We start from the raw sequence: 23,444 nt of genomic DNA on the forward strand, positions 1-23,444 counted from the left end.
TTTAGAAAAGGGATAAAAGGACATCAATGCTTCTAGTACCCCGGATCGCCCATCCGCTGGAATTCCGACGCCCGGCCCATAAACCACACCCAAACTTTCCTAAAATCATAACGGGATATCTTATTCTTAGCCGCAAAAACCGCAGGGTAGAGATTTCAACACCCGCAGCCACACGACACTTGAAAGACAAATACACCTCCTTGACCCTGCTTGATAACAACTGTCGACAATCCAACAAAGGATGTTGCCCACAAAGAAAGTTGATCTACCAACAATAATTCAAAGAAAAGAAGTCTTTTTGTAACGGTAAGCCGCTTGCACAATCGTGTCTGATTATTGTTTACGCGAAGAGATTATATTACGTAGACTGGTGCCTCCCCAAGGCCGCTGATGTCACGGAGCAAAGGCTGCATGGAGTAAGGTACCAGTCTTTGGGTAAGCGTCATTTTTGTGCGAAGTGCAATGCGTGTGTGCACTAGCAACGCAGATCGTCGCTGGAATTTCACGTGAATTGACGGAATTCTGCAGGGTTTCCGACAAATTCTTGCATGGGGTAAGTGTGTATATGTTTGTGATTTGGGAGGTAACCGTGATCTGTTAAATTTCGTGATGTGCGTGAACTTTATTTAAAAGTTTTACGAATAATAAAATCGTTGTGACGACTCGATATTCTGATGTTCGTCATGTTGTACTTTGTGCGCATTGATGAATCATTGATGATCATGTATTGTAATGTGCACATTGTTATATTGCGTAGGCGCGGCCTGCACATGTAACCTTCAACATGTCAATTCACGACATTGATTGGAATAAATGGTCACGGAGATACATAGATGTTTTGTTTTGAATTGTGGAAATAATTCATTACCCAGATGCTGCATATTTTCATATTTTTTTAAACCGTGTTTATTATAAGTTATTGTTAAACCTCAAATAAACGGCGATTGTGTAGTGTAGCCAGTGTACGCATGGTAGACATGGTTAGTTTCGATCAAATTAGAGTCAAGGTTGTTTTTTGATAGGCGCATTAACAATGATTAAAACTCAGCCGTGCATAAATTTAGGCCTATACTATAATCCTCCGCACTGCTCCAGTATGTCACTGGCTCTGCCTCAACATATTGACAGTGATTGCTGGAGGATTGTGCAGGATTGAGGCAGTGGTCATCCCTCCAAGTACTACATTCAAGAAATAATGTACAAATGTATAATTTTGGACGATGGAGGCTGTATGCAATTTTTACACGGAGGCAGTTGGAGGATTTTGCAGGATTGAGGTTGCGTCCTAGCACAAATGCCGAGGGGTTTAGGGTAATAAACCGGTACTGCATATTATGTTCAATTTTTTGATGTGCTGCAGTAAACAAACATACTTTGTACAAAGAATAATTTTAACTTTATAGAAACCCTTGCAGTGCTCTAACTTTTTATCCAAAGTTGACAGTTTTTATGTTCTTCCTCCCACACAAAACAAAACTCCTGCCTTGACCTAATAATGTAGCACATGTAAGCCCATGAAAAAACACTTGAAAATTCACCGGGGAAAAAATGTCATTTATCCCGACAAAGATAATACATTAACCCTGCTGGAAGAAAACACTTCATTAAAAGGTAATTAATAATTTGTACCACTTTGTCCAAATACTGTTTTCAATCACACAAGCTTCCTGGCCGTGTCACTCATGTACATGTAGCGGTTTATGAAAAGTCCCAGAGTACATGATAATTCTTTAGTTAGTGGAACTTTGGTCGGAACTGGAGTGGTCTGCTGTGACCCGTGTTGTAAGTTATCTCCGCTCTTCACGATAATTGTTGCTTTGGGTTTACTCATTAATCTTATTCTTTCAGCCCGGTGTCCTAGGAAATTTTGACTCCTGTAAAATCTGGTCTTTTTACCTTACATGGATTTTAAAGGGAATATCCAACATTTGCTTTGGTTGTAATTTTCAGAAATGGATGGATTTGGAGGGTTAGTATTTTAAAGCAAATATTATTACACTCACTTGTTTGAAGTTTTGTGTTCGTAGATGCTGCAAAACCAAGTAAAACAAAAATATTTCTGTATGTGTAGTGTGGTTCCCTGACCCCACTTAAGATGAAACGGAAATTGTAAGGTCAGGGAACCAGTCTAGCTAGCAAATACCTATTTAAATATTGTAAATTGAGGCAGTATATGAAAAAAGCCAGTTTTTTTTCCAACGATGGTCAACCGACCGGTGACTGCTCTATGTTCCGACACCCCTATGTTCCGACAACCTAGATTGTGTTACTCCCGCTTAGGGTTAGGGTTAGGGTTAGGGTTAGGAATAGGAATATGTGCAGTCGGAACATAGGGGTGTCGGAACATGGAGGTGTAACCAACCGACCAGCATTGGAAATTGACACAAAAATACCACTTTTCTGGAAAATGACAGCACACCAGGTGCCACAATTTTACAGGATGCTTTAGACTGTCATTCACTAACAGTCCAGTAAGGTATTACATAATAATTTGCTAGTTTTGTTTTTTGATGTTTGCAAATGTTAAATATTCTCTTAAACCCTCACACGTAACCTACATGTACATACATGTACATGTACCACTGGCCTAATTACTGGCATCATCACTTACATGTAGGCATGCGCAATACAGTCAATGAGTCCGTATTTGGTAGAGTCCAAGTTTCACACTACACCGGCTGTAGGCCTACGACATCATGATCTCGTGTTGGATTTGTTGATCAAACATGGAAATTGGGACAGGGTTATTGACATTGGGAACGGCAAATACATGAACACAGGTGCTTGAGAAACTAACTGCTGGGATTCAGAAGTTCTGTATAATGTCAGGAAGGGGGACAATTTACAATGAATAATTTGTTTGCATTTAGTTATGAAAGAGTAGAGCGTGTCTTTTTTGAACTAGTACAATGTAAGCTTTCAAAAGACCAACTTGGTTAAATGCTGCTGCTCCTTCACTTACTGGTCTTCTGAAAAGAAGTCCTGCATATTAAATTTGTGTTTCAAACCAAACTTACAGATTTTTGATCTTTTTTAATGTTCAGTTACTGTCCATGAAAAACTTTTGCTCAAATAATGCCAGAAATTTGCAACGTTATACACTGGGGTGAGTAAAAAAAAAAGCGGAACCCAAACCCCCAAACTGTATATTTAAAAAATATGTAGCACCAAACAAAAAAAATGACTGGAAAGCCAATTTCATAAACTAGTTTTAGATGGAAAAAATACTGAAATTGCTCAATCCGTTCATGTATCACCATTTAAACGCAATGACCTGAAAACCTCTCTCGTCCAAAAATGAGATTTTAAGAATCGTCGTCACAATTGTCTTCAAAGAGTTGGCTCATACGGCATGTTCGTGTTCATTTTCAGGAAACTGTGAAATGCTATTATTACTCATCCACTGAAGACTTTACGTAAATTTCCCCGCTTCTCTGTGAAAATCATCTGAACCGGCTGCAAATTTCAGCTTAATTGATCTTATCAGTACTGCGGAGTTTAGTCAAATTAACCATACATCCTGGGTATTGGAATAAATATTGTAAGCCCCCTCTAGCTCTGAGGGCTGTTGCCTTTACCACTGATAAATTTGCCCTAAGAAATATTTTGGTGTTCAAAAGCAATTCAAGCATCACAGATATTGTTTGACGTTCCACCAAAAAAATGAAATTGATCCCCATGATCACCATGTGCAGTACAGAGCATGTTTATCGAAACCACCAGCTTTTAACACAGTTTGATCAACGACCCAAGACTAATGCAGGATTGTGGTCGGCCGCAACAACTCTTTGAAATTTCGCCGCTTTTCCAGGACTCAAGTGGTGTGGATTTTAACACAATCTGAAAGCTGAATTGAGCAGATCGTTATTTAATCGAGAATTCCTTTATGTGTGGTCTCTGAGTCTGATGCAAGCCATTTTTTCAGTAGTGAAGCAGAACTGATGAAAACATTTACTCACTGGTCTTTTTCCAACCGAAAACTCTTGAGAGTTAACTGAACTTGATGTTTGTTTCATGTTTGCTCTTAGATCTTTAAAAATGAAACACATCAACGCAGAAGTCCCATTGAATCATCTGGTGAAATTGCTATAGTTGATTACTGACACGTACCGGTAGGTCTCATTCAGGTAGAGTAGATCATTTGTCATTTGTGATTTTTTTTTCTTCGTTTGAAGCAACAAAAGTGCTCAAAATCTAAAGAAGGGTGCTGAACAACTAACCTGGTGAAGTTTTAGCTTGCATTGAATGCTTTATATTCGGAGAAAAACATCTCATCCAGGCGATCGCAGCTAGGCGATATCGCGCACTGAACTGACGAATAATAGCAGCCACATGCGCGTGTGCGTCATGTCAACGCTTGCACCCATTCACGGATTCGCCCAATTACAAACCAACTACAACCCGAAATGTCCAAAAATTTGTCACTTGACACATCTTTAGAAGTGACCTTCTTTCAGTGTTTTCTTCAAAATGACAGCATGCCAGAAAAACAAATAATTTCACGGAGAGTTTATTGCTATTAACTATCTGTAAACCAAGCTTATTTTTTAACAGTAATTTCGTCAGTTACGTTTTGGATAGCTGCAAATGATCTTCTCTACTTTTAAGCTTTATCCAAAGTTAAAGATGGGAGAACTTTTCTGTAAGCTATGAAGAAGTGTCGGTCAGCTTCAGGGGAGTGTGACCCTTAGACACGATGTGACGGTGTCATAAAAATGAAAAATGTGAATGAATTAGGGCAATTCCACGGTAACGGAAGGACGTTTTCACTCATTAAACAAAATTTCAAATGTGTGTATCACAGACACTGTTCATAGTTACAGCAAACAAATGTCAAAATTGTATTGATATAATGCTACTTTCATTATCCAAACTTTTGGGGGGCATGAATGCCTCCCGTTTATGAATTATGAATATTAATGATGTCGGTAACGGAAGGACGGTAAAACGGACAAGGGTTTTCCAACTTACTCGCATTTTTCGTAAACTCTGTGAATTTTATGGGGCAATTATATTTTAAAGGTAAGAAATGGAATCCCTGAAGCATTATCTATACTATACCGCCTTTCATTTGACTTTAAGTGTTTCGGTAATATAATTACAACGTTTTAAGCAGATTATGATTTGGTAACGGAAGGACGGTAACGGAAGGACAAAAGGTTTACTCAATTATAGCATGAACAAAATGTGAATTTACACTAATTATACAAGTGAAACAAATTGCTGAAATGTGTAACTGAATGTGAAATCAACAATATGCAGACCTGGCATAAATAATTATACCCAAGAAACTATTGAGATAAAGATAGAAGCCTGCTAATTAATGATAACAAAAGAAAAACGAAAACTACCCAAAACAGATAATTCACGAACACAAGACAACTACAGAAATGGACTTCAAACCCATCACCTCAATCCTTAAAAGTTTAAATGCGCAATTTTTGAGCACTTGAGTATATTGGTTACATGTTCACCAACAACTTTTAATAATAATACCGGTAGGTTCAGTGGTTTACCTACATTGTAAAGGGGGGGGGGGGGGGGCGACCAGCCTACATGTACATTTAAGGTCAAAACATCTACCGGTAGAACTGATAGCTTCAGTTAGGTGTTGCTTTTAATTGAACTCTTAAATCAATGTTTGAAATCAAATTACAATGATTTAAAGTAGTAACAATTAATTTATAAACATCCAAACTGAAATGGTTAACTTGGGCATAATTTGTCAAAGATTGCACCTCACATGTCTTACACATGTAAATTGAATGAAAGTGCCCCAAAGTACCGGTACTTTCTGCCATCTCATTTTTGAATTAATTTGCTTCTGGAATGGCTTCACAGAATTCGTATCTTTCTCTATTGTCCATGAATGCTGATGGCAGCAACTTTATGGTTTGATTTTCTGCAACAACTCCATACATGTACAAGTACTGGTACATCGGCATATACATGTACATGTATGTACATGTACATTGTACATGTTGTACATGCCTGTGCCTTCCTTTGTATTAAACACCTTGCCCTGCTTATCCCGCTTTTGCGAAGGTGGGTCACATGAATGTCCTTTCAATGCTCATTATACATGCATGTATTTGCAGTGATTTTCATTTTTCAAACATGAGCGCAAATGTCGTAACATTTGATAAAAATACAATTTGTCCTTCCGTTACCGTCCTTCCGTTACCAAATTGGTAACGGAAGGACGTGATTTAATTAATTGTAATTAAAAAACGAGAAGTACAGCAGTGTCAGTTATAATGTCATATTGAAGGCCTACCTAAACTTGCTTTGCACAATAACTTTCAATGCATTCATACTGCAAGTTTTAAAAATAAATTAAAAATACGTATTTTTTCGGTAACGGAAGGACATTTTCGAAGGCTGAAATATTAGAAGTCACTGAAGCGAAGCAAATTACGCAAAATGTTAAAAACAAGTTTTAGTCGGTTTTTCAAGACCAATACTTTCTCATGACAGAAACTGATGGCATTAGTACATATTTTTGTGTGTGTTTTGGTAGAATACTTTCATATCACTATTAATCCCATTTTTAGGATTAAAACAGGATTATTACATAATCCTATTTTTTGGTACCGAAATGTATAAAAAATAAAATTCCGACTTCAAATCTTGAAAATATAGACTTTTAGCTTTCATTTGATGCCAAATTTGTTTAAGTCACATGTATTTGAATTTTTTGGTGTCATGTCCACTTTGGTGTGGAATTGCCCATTAATAACTTAGGAACGTGCAGACCAGGCGTCTATTTAGGGGAATATTTAGTACAAGTCTTGATCATCACCTTCCTTCAGATTTGAGGGAAATCCCCCTTGTCATCACCTCTTCTCCCCTCACCTCCCAGGAAGCTGTTCTCACCTTTCTAAGCCATACAAACACAGCAAACATACAGCTATTGAGCAAGTAAATCCATGAACCACATCTCTGGGTAAACTGTGAGCTGATGTCTGCCGGCTGGTAGTGAGTTTTGTGGGGCAAAATATTGCGGGCTTTCCATGGAGCAGAGGAGATTTTGTAGCTACAGGTTTTTATATTTTAACTGCACACAGTGGTTCAAGATCTTCACTTCAAGACAGCTTTTGGATCAAAAAAATCTTAAACCAGAGCAGTTTTTAATAATTGCAGTGTCTCAGTGCAAGTTTGAGTTCATTTGTTGCAAACTTTTTTTTATAAACAAGTAACGTCGCCAAATTAAAGTGTTTTTGATATGCACAGACATTCGTAATCGTCTACATGTTTTTTATGGGGAAATGAAGAAAAACACCCAAAACCATCAGATTCTACATTTTACTCTTGATTACACGTAGATCTATGCCTCCACGAGTACACAAAAAAAATTGGCAAAAAAAAAAAAAAAATCCATACCTAATCTACCCTATTTTGGAATGCCATGTAATCGGAAGCAGAACTGTTTTTTTTTTTTGCCAAGCATACATGTATGCTTTGAGTTGAGCTAGGAATATGTACAGTGAGAAGCATTCATAAATTTGAAAGTCCATGATTCATCGTAACATGATCTAAGCCATTTTGTATCCAAACTTTCGCAGTGTCAGCTACCCCTAAAAAGACACTGGCATTCTATCCAGTGACATTCTATCCGCTGAATGTGACTTTTTGCTTATTCCGTACCCAACTGTTAAGATATCAAGTGTTGAGGTTAGGTTAAAGTTGATACGCAGCGATAAAACGCAACCCAAAAGCTTTTAGAAGCTGTTTAGATTGTGAGAGTATGGTTTGCCTGTCTAATGTTACCTTTTTAGAATAATGACAATGCTGTGTACTTTATAAGAAAAAAGTATTCAAAACTCTGCAATAGAGAGGGTGGGCGAACTGATATAAAGTATATTTAAAACCTACGTGTAGTTCTAGTAGGGTCGACTTTCCCGATTCTTCAGGGCCTTTCTCACTATCCAAACTCTCCATGGATCTGGGTCCAACATGGTCACACAGAGATTTCAAGAACCACTTTTACAGGCAAGAATCATCAATGATCCAACACGGCTTCTTCACGGGTCTGGTGCTCTGCAGGGGTAAAATCTATTACCCGGGGAGTCAGGTTGGCGTAGCGGTACTTTCCTCGCCTTCCACCGCTGTGACCCGGGTTCGAATCCTGCCTGTGGCAATATATGGATTGGGCTTTCAGTCCCTACCTGATTCTGTGGGTTTCGCCAGAATATCTTCTGGGCTTTTCCTCCCACCTCTAAAACTGTAATTTCTTCTCATTGTCTTCTCTCTAAGTTGGTGTGATGTTTCTCCCCTGAGATGCTTTGCCAACTGTATTTATGATACAGATACCGGGTACAGATACCTGGGTAGAAAATCCAAAATTTATAGCCAACCCCTTACAAGCTGTTGTTAGTGTGAACGGTAGGTTTATTTTTGCCAACTCATTTTTAAACGGGCCCAGTTCTGCTTACAGGGGAACCCATTCTGATTTCAACATGGGTGGGCAAAACGAGAGAGCCATCTTCACCAAGATGTTTTGATTGTCTACTTTGGTGAACCAGATATATTTCCCTCGCCTGAAGATATGCTGCAGATCAGGTCATAGTTCCAGGAATGAATTGGGTTTGTGGAATGGTTTGCCGAAGGCAAGAGATTGAATGAATTGATGATAGTGTCATACTGTTTGGCAAGTAGACTGATTTCTCCTGTGAATGTCTTGGGGATTGTTAGTCTTAGTTGAAGACTGGATTTTGATGTTCTCTTGAAGCAGCAGGTCCAGATCAGTGGCAAGCACTGTCAAGGGCAAGTTCGGGCTCAAACTTAACCGTAGTTTGACTAACTTCGCTTGTATTGGTTGGAGTTTGACTACTCTAGTCGACTATTTGGAACCGGAATCTTGGGCACAGTTGCATCCCCGGTTACCAATACATGTAGCTGCGCTCATCATAAAGCATAACGGGGAGCCAGGACTTTTGACCATCGTTTGACTAGAGGCGTTCGCGTGTTGCAATAAGTGTGCAGGCAACTTTACAAGTCGTATGTCACAAATCAACCATTAATCGACGATGGTCCTCACTGGAACTTGCTTCAAGCTGCTGTTGTAGTACATGTAGAGGGTGCTTCAATAAGATGAGTCAAATTTAGTTTTGGGGATATTTGGCATCGAAACTTGATAAATTCCGAGACATACTTGTACCATTTACACGCACGTGGATGTTTATACAGCATGCGTGAGGTACATGTATACACACATATGCTCAGAATATCACGGGTAGCACTGCCAAAGTTCCCAAATCTGGATTTGATCCATTTTGTTGATACTGCCCTCTTGAACCAGGACTATGGATCCAACTAGGGAATATCCAACTCTGCACAGTGGTTTCAATTATTCCTTTAATACTCTACCATTACCAAATTTTGTGACCACATGCAGCAACATAAAACCACATCTTGAGTCACAACATTCTCTACCACATGCCTCTTCACACCTCCTGCTGTCCCATGGGATTTACAAGTGAGTGTTTACCAAATCTGCCATATAATGGAATAACGACAGACAGGAGCCAGTGAACTCCGCCAGATTCTGACCCGGAGGTCGGCCCGATATTTTAGACGAATTCCCACTTGGAATAACATGGGTGACCTGTTGTCTTGAAATCCATTTGCGTGGTGACTGGCAAATAACCAGAACACATGGTTTTCTTGGACCGAGCTTTTACCACACAGAACTCACTAACAAGGTAATTTAATGGTATTGTTGAGACAAACTGGAGTGCTTTGCCACACGTTTGTACATTTAAATTTATTAGAACTGAAAATGTGGGCGGTATACATTTTGTTTTACAAACTGTGAAAAGCGATAGCCAGTTTTCTTTTTTTTTTAGGGGGGGGGGGGCTGAGTGCGTGGCTGAGTATGTCAAACAATGTAAGTGATGCTGTGAAATTACTTTCGTTGTGTTAGATTGGGAATGTTTGCATTGTATTACCTTATTGCGCTTTTGGCGTTTACTCTCTGCAACTGACCTGAAGTAGGGACTGAAAACTTGAAAACTTCCCCCAACTTTGAGTGAGTATGAGATGGGGCGTTGTGCATCAAAACCGGTACCCGACTGCTGATGGCAGGAACCGGTTTAAAATGATGGGATGGAGTACCCGTAACCAACTTTACAAATTTCTTAGAAACTCTTTAGACAGTGAAAAAGAATTGTTTTGAATGCCATTTGTTGGGAGTTTTCAAAAAGAAAACCAGGCTACAGGGCAAACCAAAACACATGTCAAGTTTATGTGCATTTTAACTCGCGACAGATGACGCTCACGAAAAGTGGCAGTTTACACCGTAAAGCTATGAAGCCTTCTGCCAATATTCACACTGTTAAGTTTTGTTATGGACTTAGTAGAGTTCCTGACAAAAGGGAATTTAACAGGTTTCGGTTTTTGTCGTCTTCAGTTTGATAAGACCGTCTTTTACAGGCCTGTACCCATGTTTTACTTCAATAGGGTACCTGGTTCCACTTTCTACCCGTAAATTTGTTGCAAGTTGTTTCCTGCCAACTTCATGATGTACATGTACGTACCGGTACAGTGACAGCTATATTTAAATTCAGCATATTGTTCATTGTTCCATGAAACTTCCAGCAAATGCTACTTGCAGGGTGTACACGTACATTTGTACATATTCATGGTACATCAAGCCTGAACACAACTAAATTGCGCTGGATAACGCTGACTGACTGTCTATGAATATATTCTTGATCTGCATTACCTGCAGCGGCAATAAAATTCTAACCTTTTGTGAAGTTTTCAGGAATGCATTAGCCAGACACTGGAAGTTTGAATGGTGCTGACAGGCTATACATAATTTGCAGTCATCCAAAACGCTTTTATGAATTCTTCTTTGGTGAATCAAAGTTTGCAAGTAACTTTTGACTTGTACAGTCAGGAAACCTTCAAGTTTTGAAATATACAGTAACTTGCTGTACAAACTGTCAATTCTTTTTCCCTTCTGCAAATGTATTTTGCATGGAGTACCAGTACTTGACATGTATGGTATTTGCCCTGCCTGTTCAATGGTGTCATACTGAAGGAACCCATTATGTACAATTGATTAATTTGTTGGGGTGAGGGTAGGCTAGAGGTCTGTAATGTCCCAGTTTTAGGGTAGCCATTAGGTCTACTTGGGGATTTCTTTTCTGGCAAGGTAGATTTTGTGTCATTTGATACCACCATTAGGGAGATGTGTTACTGCAGCTTCTCTGAATTTAAAGGAGATTATGGTTACTTTTGTTCTTTGTTTGTTTGTTTTTTTACACCGAGCCAGGTTCACATCCAACGCAGTTCGATATGTTAACTGGATTTGAGTTTTTACATGTAAATTTTGTAAAAAATGATTTTATATGTAAAACAGTGTTTGGTCTTCAGAAATTTTCCCAAGCATACATGTACAAGTACAATGTACATTGTATACATTATAAATACATTTATAAGCTTCAGTTTGTTCCAGAACTTTTGGCGAGATAATTTTGCACAATTAATTTATCTGTTATCCATGTTTGTTGTTTCTTCAAGAAAGTGACAAAGTTACGAATCTTACAGTGAACTAGCAGCAATTTTGCCTGCATATTGGACAAACTTGAATTTCTTGAAAGTTCTGCTAGCAATTTTTTAAAACATGTAAATGATGTATGCAGATCTATGACATGACTTCCAGTTTCAAAAGTTTCATCTTTTACAACAAGGCAGTATTTTAGTCTTAATACTTATTAAGAAATCAGCATTTTCAAACAATGGACATTTTTTGGGTGCAGTTTTGTGTAACTTTTCCTGTTTCTTTAGCTGATTTAGTTGATTTTTACATGAACATCTACAAAAAATGGTCTATCTTTTTAGATAAACTTTTACTCAAGTTCTACAATCCTACATACAGTGTACATGCAAAACCTCTGTGTCGCTGTCTGTAGTGTTATTATGATTGAGTTCCTAACACCTGCAAGATATTATCTAATAAAATGCATGATTTACACCATCACCTGATGGTGGTATTTAAAGACCAAATGGAGACTCAATACGGACATAAACTTTCATCGAAGTCTCATGTTTTGGTGTTTTCTTATGCAGATGGAGTGCTATGTTTTGTCATTTTTAGTCAGGATAATTTATGTGTCCTTATTTTACGATGACGCTAAATGTCCTAAATAGTATTCTGGTTCAGTTTTTAAAGGAGGAGACCATTTTGTGAAAAAAAATAAGAATTTTGTTTTGCCCCATGGCCTCACCTAGTCAGTGTGGTTAATTCCAAGAACATCTTTTCAAGTAGCGGTATTTCAGACATTTCTCGGTCATTCCTGTTCTTAATCTTGGCAAGAAACGTAACACCAGTTTCTGAGAATTATGGCTGACTCATACACACGTACATTTGTACTGTACATTGGTCTATGAAATGGCATGCATTGTACTTTGATCAGAAAATGCCTTTAAAATTAATAGTAGCTAAGGCACAAAAAAAAAGTCTCCGGTTTCTGGTATGGAGCTTGCCCAAAAAGTGGTGCGGCGACGCGGCTTTTTTTTTTTTTTTACCTGATTTTTTGGCTTCAAATGTCGGCTGATGACTGCAAATGGTGCCTGACTAAACTTAGTGCAAATATATGGGAGTCCAGAGAGGCCACATAAAGCTTATTCTCGACCATAACCCAATCTAAAAGCACGTTAAAATTGTGCAGCAGCAGGATTCCAGTCAAACCAGTGAGTTTGGCGGTTTTGAGACATCATTTTTCATTGAAAAAAAAACTTTTTGATTTTCCCGACGCGCATGGCTACGGCGACGCGCGTGCATACCAGAAACCGGAGACTTTTTTTTTTTGGCCTAAGCATGGCTGTCAAAAAGACCAAGTTGCAACATGGATTTAATCAAGAAAATGGAGCATTTTATATTCTGTAAACATTATCAGGCCGGTACATTTCTAGTATACAATGTACATGCAGCGATGTCATTTGTTTGTACCAGATACAGACTGTGCCCTCACTGTGAACACCATTTACTGGGACTGGAATCAGTTTCCCCATCAATCAATGTCAGTTTCATTGTCACATTTTACTCATAATAGAATACATACATAACATATCAGAAGTACAATTCATGGGGTGAGACTGGTACTGGTTCTATTTCTAAAATTAACTTATTGTTATGAAAACTGGTTTACATACAAAGAAGCACATTGAAGAATGAATACAATTTACATTTTAAATGAACAAGATTTTTCCCCTTTTGAAGATGGAAGATTTTTTTTCAAAATGTTACCGGTATTTCCATATTTAGTTCCTATGGAAATGGACTCTCCTATGAAAGTGTACAGAGAATGAAAATGTACACACACATAAAATTCTCAGAATGAAAAAAGGTCAAACATGTATAAAAAAATGTACATATGTACGAACAAGTTACAGTGTAGACTAGAATGCACTAATTACATTAATTAAAGTACACAAATTGTGCAGAGAAGTAAAGTAAAATTTGATTTTTAATAGTTGATGTTTTGACTGTGATTTAACCCTCTGGTTTACATGTGTACAGTTGTCCTTGAGAATCCATGATCAGAAAATGAACATAAATTCTGGTTTGCTTTTCCAAAAAGGGTGCTCTTTGTACCAGAAGCTAAATAGTGTGATGCCATGCAGCTGAAAATTGCCATCAGGAATGCGTTATGGCCTACCCCTGATGCCATTACACTGTTCACTTCAGATTACACAATGAAGTCCTTGTTCCCCCCCCCCCCCCCCCCAGGCATTTCAGGCATGTAAGTGACAAAAAAATCTGATTTGGAGGGACGCTGAATTTAAAAGATCAAAAACCTTATCTTGATTTTAATCCATTGTGCAAGCAGACAGGCAGTAAAAAAATCCACCAGCACTTTTAATTTTTTGAGTTTGGCTGAGATGGTATGCTTTTCCTTTCAGTAAAGTTATAGGTTTTCCTGGCCATTTTCCTAAAATGTTCATTCACTTCTGAAAATCGGTCATTCATTTTCGTCTGAATTCGAGAATTGCTCTCAACACGGGTTTCAATTTCGCTACCAGAGCATTCGATTCCATTTCAGTTTAATCAATTAAGTGATTGAGCAGCACCTTTCGTTTATGTCCATTCAGATTCGTTTACAAGACTTTTTCGCTTTTAGAGGGTGATTTCAAACATTCACCATTCTATTTCACTTGAGTTTAATGCCATCGGCAAAAGATACAATTAGGGGTTTCTTTTTCATTAATCGTCAATCAAATTAGCTATACCTGAAATCAATTGCTTGCGTAAATGAATGCATAGGTAACGTAATTAGCCGTCTGTTTCTCAAAACCGGATGACAATGAAAACAGTTGAACTTTTATTGAATTGAAATGGGATTAAAGATGTGCATTCAAATTCAGACGAAAACGAAAGACCGATTTTCAGTAGTGCATGAACATTGCATGAAATTGGCTGGCAAACCTATCCTAGACAGCAAGTGGCTTTAATAGGCGTCCTCCCTACATTGGTATGAGGGCATTGTCCGAACACAAAGACCTGTTTGGATGCTGACACAGGATTTGCAGGGCGATGGGTTGCGTCGTTCTTTTGATGTGTTAATCGGAGGTAGACGTGTACATCAATAACTGGTAGGGGGTGGATGTTTGGGGGATCAATAGCGGACAAAGAGGGCGGAGAGAGGTGTTGAAGTGGACGACCTGGTCAGTCACAATCAGTTCGATAGGTTGGGATCAGGAAACCTTTGAAGCGAGAGAGGAACCTTTTAAGACTGATAGACGTTTATTGTGCTGCTGAGTCTACAACAGTCATACTTACAGACCAACTCCATCTACAGCCTGATGAATGTTTTGTATGTTACAAAAACATCAAAATTCCTGTAGTTCACACTAAATTATTCGAAACTGGACAGCCCTATTTTTGAAATTCACATCTTACAAAAACCATCACAAATTCAAAAGGAGTAATAATCTTAACAGCCATTCCTCATATATTGCAAGGGGATACAAACCTTACTTACCCATCCGAAACTTTTCAACCGTTAACCCTTTGAGTACAGAATCAATTAGCTTAATTTGACGGAATTAAAACAATGCACTGTGACACTCGAGCCACTATATCAACTCGCGATCTCTAGGGGACGGCATTTTAACCCATTACATCAACTCACAATACTCAATTACTTCATTGTAAGCTGTAACTTGCATAGTAAGAGGGTCTTGCATTTGAATGCTGCCAAATTTTTTTGAAGGTTAAACGACTGTTTGTTTAAAAAGAAGAGCACATTGCCAAAAAAAGGCTCACCAGTGAATTGAAAAACAAGCTCGTTCAGATCTCGGAAGCTGCAGGCCAACGAATGCGTGTTCATGCATGAGTCACGTGATTTTGCCATGTAATTTCTGGAAGGAGTGGTGTTTTGAGTAAAACAAGAATCAGGTTTTTGACCCCAGTGACTCCATGATGACCTTTGACCCCAGTTTGGTCATGTGACATGTTGGGGCTGGGCTACTGATACTTTTGACAAAGCTTGGTTGAAATCAGTCAAAATATGTAGGAGCAACAGGCAATGTCAACGTTTGTTACTACCTAACTAACGGACTAACGGAGAGACACGATGATTTGTTGAGCTGCTATCGCCCAGCTAAAAAGTTGCCATGAAAATTCCTCAGTGATACATGTATAATAAAAAAAAATGTACTCATAATGCTTGAATTCTTTTCTCTTTTCATTAGGTGAATGGTAACCGACATTATTCACAGCAGCTTGTACAATGCAAAGGAGTCTAACTCATCCTTAAGGGAAAATGGCCTAGGCTATGGCGCAGCAGTCAGCACAGCTCTCAGAAAGATTACGATTGGCTGCCAGTAAAGGGCAGGTGGATTACATCAGAGATCTGGTCCAATCAGGAGCTGGCTTTAATGCAGACAAGGTTTGTGATTGGGAGCCATGCCCAACAGGGCATGAATTTCTGTTTAAAATGTACCGGTTCACACACAACTTTAAAACTGGCATTTGAAAATTGGATGTCTGAGTTTGCCCTGAATGGAAAAACAGGGCATCCTTAATATATAAAAGTGCACTTGTAGAATAGTTTGGGTGCTCTGTTCGAATTCTGCCGGTCATACTTGTACATGGGTCATTTTATAAATTTGGGACACTTTTCCCCCAGTCCCTGTTACATTCATCAAAGTTTTTGTAACTTTTGCACATACAATGTATGCGTTAAAACCGTCTACCTCCAAGAGATGTATTAAAGGTACATGTAAATTACGTACATGTACCTACTGGCAAAAATAGAAATTTGAAAAATGTCACACTTTGCTAGATGTATTGAATAACCCACATTTAATTAACTGTTACTTGTAATAAACTGTTCTCTTTCTGCTTGCTAGTATGGACGGACGGCTCTCCACTACGCAGCCAACTATGGCCAGGCTGAGACAGCCAAGCTGTGTGTTCACCTCGGCTGTGATCTGGATGCACAGGATGTTGTAAGTTTTAGTTTTGAAACTTGTTGCAGACATCAATTGTCTATCTACACGTAGGATGTACCTTAACCGTCATACACGGTGGCAGTCATAGTTCTGTGGACTTCTTCACAGACAGAAGTACTGTCCACCAATTCGTAGTACTTCCTAATAAACAGCACCTTGCATTTTGATGTCCCAAAGAAACCAATCATATAGTCTTTAATCGACTATTGTACCACATTTCACTCGATCTCCCCTATCCCCCTATTTTCCAGTATGGATGCACCGCTTTGCACAGGGCTGTAATAGATAACCACATAGATGCGGTCAGAGCATTACTGCTGGAGGGGTGTGCAGTGGACAGACAAGATGAGGTAAAGCTGAATGAAAAAAAAGAAAAAACAGGAAATGTTCAGAGAAAATTTTATGTCTGGTTTTTAAATATTTTATATTAAATGCAAAACCATCCATGAACAGTATGTTGTATTTGCAGTTAATATTAAATACTTAAAAAAATTGGCAAGATTATTTAAAAACTTTTCAAACACTTATGAATTTTCTGGTTTTTTTTCTGTGAATAGAATGGCAATACTGCCTTACACGAGGCCACCTGGACTGGATACGACGAGATTGTGCTGGCGTTAGTCAAACAAGGAAAGGCTAACCTACATGCCAGCAACAAGGTAAACTATTATATATTGCACGCGTCTCCGACTCGTGCAATATTGTTATAGCTCGTGCAATATATTCTTGTATCCCTCTCAAAGCCATCCAATATAAAAATGTAGTACAGGTTCTTATGGCGAAACACTTGCATGCAGTAATTTTGATAAATTGGTTTGAAAGTTTGAAGGCAAAGTTTAAAAGGTGTGAGAAATGGCCTCCATTAGAAAACAATAGCATTAAAAAAAAATGGGGGGAAAACCAGAAAAATTTGACATTTTTTATCAGTTGTGTGAGTGTGTTGAAGTAAACTTGCTGTAAGAATTGGCTTTTTCAATTCAATTCACTTGACAAAAATTGGCAAACTAATTCGAGGAATTTGAAATAGCAAATTTACAATTTTTCTTTTTTTTTACAGCATGGTAATAAGCCTCTGCATCAATCCTGTCAGAATGGCCACAATGAAACTACACGGATACTCCTCAGAGCTGGCTCACACCCAAACATCAAGAATAACGTAAGTCAAATTGATTCACTCATTTTTCTAATCAGAAATAAATTCACAACAGTTGCCAACCGCACACAAATCCTTTTTTTTTTTTTTGTATCCCAGAACGCCGAGACTCCATTACACATCGCCGCACTGTTTGGCCACATCACCTGCTGTAGGATCCTAATAAGCGCCAACTCCAACGTTAATGTCACTAACTCGGTGAGTCATCATTCATGTGTGAAATCCATGCAACACAAGTGGGTAGAAAGGACATTGTTAAAGTCGGTTATGTTGATCTTTTGGTTTTTATTGAACACAGGAAGGGAACACAGCATTGCACGTAGCTGCTGGACTAGGAAAGAAGAAAATATCCAAGATACTGATTGAAGCAGCCAGTGACCTCACCATTCAAAATAATGTAAGTTATGGTAGGCCTATATGTAGGTCAAGACAGTAAAAAAGACAATGCAAGCGTAGTAAAGCTAATCCAAGAACACACAGAATTGTATTGATTCAGATTGATTTGATTGATTCAATTGATTCAGAATAGCTATATTCACTTGAAAAGGATATTGAATAAAAAATTAAAGGTAAAGGGGACGAACTTGTGTTCACAGGAACGGAGTGCCCATCTCTCTTTCATTAGCGATTGGGCCAGACTCATATGCTGCTGTGGGGGGATCGCCACACCTCCTCCACAGCGAGTCTGTTACCTTTCCAGCATTGAATAATGCCGGTACCCAAAATAAAATCTGGGTTGAGAGGAGTAATTGGGGTAAAGCGCCTTACTCAAGAGCACAACATGCATGGCCACGGCGGGGCTCGAACCCACAACCTCACGATCATGAATCCTGTGCTCTACCACTAGGCCACACATACTCACTGTCCAAGTGGATAATGGACAGGATTTTGCCCAATCATTTGTGTTACAGGGTAATCCTATACAATAGCACTGCCCGGCTCTTTCATACAATAGCACTGCCCATTCATTTGTGTTACAGGGTAATCCTATACAATAGCACTGCCCAGCTCTTTTCAACAGTCTACAACCAGTCTAAGTCACAAGTGACAGTGAGTCGATCGGTCAGTCAGTCAGTCAGTCTGGTTCAAAGATGATAACTAGGCTGGCCCTCTGGGACCTGCAAAAATTGATTTGGGATTCGGACCCGGAACCTCCTGATTACTGCACCAGCACTCCACCAACTGAGCTGTCATATTCTTATATTTGCAGCGTCTCTGAATTTTGTCAAAGACTTTGTTCTAGAGGCACTCAGAATCAAGGTTATTTCATGTCATTACTGTTTCCTCGAAAGGACAGGAATTTTAAGTTGGACTAAATACATATTGTCATTTGTGTCACGTCTGCCCCAATGTGAAAAACAATGTGCATAAAATAGTATGTTTGCCTTTTTTTAACTTTAGAATGGAGAAACTGCATTGGAGTTAGCAAGAAAGAATGACCATGCTGAAGTTGTCATGCTGATATTGTCTGCAATGAAGGTAAAACCCATGGGTATTTTTTGTCAGGACAAAACAACTTTAAAAAAAAAATGACTTACTTCAGATCTGATTTTGATTGCAAAGGACAAGCAAATGTTTTTTAATTTGGGTAAGTAAAATTTTTTTAAAGAAATTGCCAGACGTGGGTTGCAACAAACGCATTCAAACATTGTTTTCTATTTTTTCTATCAGTTTCAGAAAAGCAAGTCTTCCAACCATCACCACCATCACCGCCACCACAGCACCTCCCCTCACAAACCCCCAGCCACAAACCATGACAAAGAGGGTGCCAGACCGGAGACAACTCAGCACCGCAGACACAGACAGGTAGGTCGTTGCTCAGAATCCATCTAGGAACTTGTAAGAGTTATCAAGATGGACAAATCGAATCACAGCATCATGTGGCGCAGGGTGGCGCAGTGCCGAAAGCACTCGCCTCTCAGCGCTGTGTTCCAGGTTTGGTTCCTTGAGAAATACTGTATTGTGAGTAGAGTTGTTTGTTGATTTTCTCCTGGAGGTTTTTCTCTGGGTTCTCCATTTTTTCCCCTGCGCAAAAGTCAACACGTTAGATCTGGCTGTGCTCCGTGGCCATACACGATAGTGGCTGCCTATGGCGCTACCACGATGTGCATCCTTCTCAATTCAGCTTCTGCTGAGAGTAAAGACGATTAGCCACCCCAAGCATGTTGCGCTATTTTTGATACCCTCAGGATGTGGAGGTTGCCGATACCATCAAGCAAGACCCAGGCCGCACCCGAGGCAGAAGAGAACTGAGAGAGCAAGAGATTAAAGAAGACAAAGAGAAGACATCCGCGAAGAACCAACACAAGAAAGACGGTGACGAACAGAAGAAGCAGACGGGCAAACCGTCCTCACTGGCCAAAAAGGTTAGTGAACAATTAAATATGAGAAATAGCAAACGCTGGAATTCAGTTGGAGCAGTAAGCACAAGGGCGTAAAATCCTAGGGGAGGGGGTATGGGGATATATCCCCACTTTTTGACGGGTAGTGGTCCATGAAATTGGTAATAAGTTTGTGCAGCTGTACAACAATGTTGTGCAAATCCTACGCATGGCACAAGTGAGGCTAGTGAGTTGAGTGATAGTATTTTTCTTGAAGGGGGAATTTGGCCTAGTGGTAAGGGTTTGTGACTCATGACCAGAGGGTCAGGGGTTGGAACCCAGCTGCTGGCCATATGTTGTGTCCTTGGGCAGGCCACTTCATCCCACTTGCCTCTCTCCACCCAGGAGTTAAAATGGGTACCGGCATTAGCTGGGGAGTAACCTGCAATGGACTGGCATCCAGTCAATTGGGAATAGAAATATTTTTAGTCGTTTCATGCCAAGGAAACTCGAGGCATGCGGCGGCCTGACAGATTTTTGTATTTTTTTCCAGCCGACCCTTGCCACCAACCAATCACAACGGAAGCAAGTTACTTTCGTCAAGGAAGAGCTTAGAAACGCAGTGTTATGGGAAAAACAACTCCATCAACATATCCACAGCGTGAAGCTTACGGAAGGCAAGAGCGTAGGTCATCACCATCGACACAAGCATCATCAGAAATGTTTGTATAAGGATGAGAATGGCCACGTCACTAAGGTAAAGCTTCATTTTACCTCACAAGTCCTAACAAGTCCCTACAAGTCCTCACAAGTCCCTACAAGTCCTCACAAGTCCATCACAAATCCTTGCGAGTTGTCCCAAGCCCTCACAAGTCTTCACATGTCCTCACAAATCCTCAAAAGTCTTCACAACTCCTCACCAGACCTCACAAGACCATCACAAGCCCTCACAGGACAATCGCCAGCTCACACAGGTCCTTTCAAGTCCTCACAAGTCCTCACAAATTATTTTCAGAAGTCCTCACAAGTCATTGTAAGTCCTCAAAAGGCCCCACAAGTCCTCCCAAGTCCTTAAAAGTCTTCACAAGTCTTCACAAGTCATCACAAGTCTTCAAAGTCCTCACAAGTCCTCATAAGTCCTCACAAGCCATCACAAGTCCTCACAAGTCCTCACAAATTTCCAGTTCAAAGTCAAGTCACGAGCTATTAAAATAAACTGTGACACAGATGTTCCTTTCTAATTGCCCTATCACTGTTTGCGAGTTAACCACGCCCCTACAACACTGCTGGGAAATTAGGGTTAAAGAAAGTATTTGCACTATTCATTTATTCAAATTTTTTGTCCACGTCAGGGTATGACTACCACCTATTGCACCTGCTCCATCTACATCCACAAACTTCAGAACCAGCTGGAGGCAAGCAAGGAGAAAATGATGTACGAAATCGAGACAACGAGGGCGCAATTCCAACACCAGCTGGGTACATTGGATAAGAAGCTGACGCACCAAGGCAGCTGTATGGATCAACTTTGTAAGGAGCGTGTCGCATCGGAACGAACTGAGTGCCTGCATCGCATCGACCGCCGTATGCTTCAAGAGAGGGCGCTGTGGTCCGAAGAGTACGAGCGCAGGCTCAGCTACGTGCGTGAGGAGCTGCGCCGTCACTTTGAGGTTCGTTTGAGAACGGTGCAGCAGCAGTTGGCGGTGTATTATCCCCCGGACCAGAGGCAGCCGCTGCATGGCAATCCGTCCGGGTTTGATAGGATCTCGGAAGGAACTGAGGACTCATCAGGATCAGATCCCAACTCACGACAGAGAACAAAGCCTGAGATTAAGGGTCCTAGCGGGAGGATGATCGCAAGGAGAAGACAGTCTCCAAGTCCGAATCGTAATGCAAGAGTCGCCAGTGCGGACGGGCGACTCGTACAATCAAACCACCAAAGACAAAACGGAACGATGAACTATCACATGAATGGCGATCATCCACAGGAATCGTACCCATCAAGTTATTCAGAGGATAACGGGAGGTCACGCACGGTGATACGTGGACCCCCACCCAGGGGCAGGAGGACCGGCAGTTTCACAAGAGCAGTGCAGCAGCCGAATACATCTTCAAATGCTAAATTCCATGACGACCAATCAGGGAAGGAGCTGGTATCTGCCACGTATATCCCTCCCATCGCCCATCCCGATCTTCCGCAGACATCCAAACCAAGAGAACCGGAGAGTGCAGTGGTTGCTGCCAGTTTCAATTTCAAGACGGATTCCAGTGAGGATGAGTCATCCAGTGGCAGCACAATCTCTCTGCAGACTGTATCTCGCCGTCCCATCATGTCAAACCATTCCGATATGCAATCCAGGAGATCTGAGCAAAACTCGGATCCGCCAGATACCTCCGACAACCGCCCCTTCCAGCGACTTTCAAAGATTGCTTTGGAGCAAAAGGCCGAGTTTGACAAACAGCAGGGACAGCATATCAAAGCCCCCGGACCATCCCAGGATGCATTGGGACAGCAATCCCACAATGCACCATCTTGGCATAAAACCGAGACCAACAACAACAGCACCTACGCAAAATTAACGCATGCTTCTTTAAGGCAGGCCTACGGCACCGATTCCAATGTTACTACAAAACCGTTGCCTAGCAACCAGGTATCCAATCAGGCGACTCCAGATTCGATCTCGCCATCCTCATCCCAGTACTCGCCCAATCAGTGCGGATATTCCAATTCCTCATCCGGGGTGTCGTCAGGCGACGCGGCTACCGCGTCATCTGCCCGATCTCGTCGCAACCCCATCGACGACGTCTTGATCCGCGCATTCGCCATGGACCGTGAGAAGCGAACACTGAGCAACTCAAACGATAGACCCGGCATCGTCAGGGTAGACTTCCCCAAGTCAACTGAGGATTCCAAACCGTCTGCTTATGTCAAGGGATTTACAAGATCTGAAGCCAGCCAGCCAGGCAATCTTCAGCCGAAATCTTCAAGGAAAACCCACGAACTTCAAATATAAATCCATCATATCGATTAATTGGCATCACTTAAGGATTTCTTACTGCACAGTACACATGAGCCTGTAAGGCCAACTGAGAATTTGTGTATCGTTAAAAATCAAAACCAGTTATCAGTTATGACGTCTAAATCAAATTTTTCTTCAAGAAATTAACGTCATTGTACCAAAGATGTCCTGTTTGATATCTGTTATACATTTGCTGAGTTTTCAGGTGTGCTATCACTATTTTTAAAGTACTGATTGAATATTGGTCATTCTATAAATTTAGGGTCCAACTTGAAAGAGGGACATTTTTTCCTGTCCCCGTTACCTTAGTGATTTATCAAATACTCCCAAATCCTCCTTGCAAAATGGAGGATTTTGCAGGATTGAGGATTTGCGGCAAAAATGTGTAGCTGATTTTGTAGGATGCACTGTGTCAAGGTCTTGGGCCGAACCTTGAGTTGTTTATGCTCAGCCGTGCATAAATTAGGCCTAAATTATACATGT

At 40.3% G+C, this 23,444-nt stretch overlaps 1 protein-coding gene across 1 annotated transcript; it reads left to right on the forward strand.

Moving 5' to 3' along the window:
• The first annotated feature begins 422 nt into the window (after nt 1-422).
• LOC119730459 (ankyrin repeat domain-containing protein 6-like) lies at nt 423-23,387 on the forward strand. Its single transcript, XM_038203376.1, has 13 exons — nt 423-553; nt 15,706-15,902; nt 16,366-16,464; nt 16,719-16,817; nt 17,025-17,126; nt 17,525-17,623; nt 17,720-17,818; nt 17,919-18,017; nt 19,022-19,099; nt 19,292-19,426; nt 19,810-19,986; nt 20,495-20,698; nt 21,294-23,387. Exons 2-13 carry the CDS (start codon nt 15,789-15,791, stop codon nt 22,953-22,955), a joined length of 2,967 nt encoding a protein of 988 aa, XP_038059304.1. The 5' UTR covers nt 423-553; nt 15,706-15,788; the 3' UTR covers nt 22,956-23,387.
• Nucleotides 23,388-23,444: the final 57 nt, after the last annotated feature.

Source organism: Patiria miniata, unplaced genomic scaffold (assembly GCF_015706575.1).
Source record: "Patiria miniata isolate m_02_andy unplaced genomic scaffold, ASM1570657v1 HiC_scaffold_22, whole genome shotgun sequence".
In the NCBI taxonomy this organism is placed as follows: domain Eukaryota; kingdom Metazoa; phylum Echinodermata; class Asteroidea; order Valvatida; family Asterinidae; genus Patiria; species Patiria miniata.

Bases quoted from the DNA above. Each gene is read 5' to 3' on its own strand.
- LOC119730459 (XM_038203376.1), top strand. From the start codon at position 15,789: ATGGCGCAGCAGTCAGCACAGCTCTCAGAAAGATTACGATTGGCTGCC. The intron at 18,018-19,021 runs GTAAGTTATGGT...TTTTAACTTTAG, and splicing joins ACCTCACCATTCAAAATAAT to AATGGAGAAACTGCATTGGA. The intron at 19,987-20,494 runs GTTAGTGAACAA...ATTTTTTTCCAG, and splicing joins CGTCCTCACTGGCCAAAAAG to CCGACCCTTGCCACCAACCA.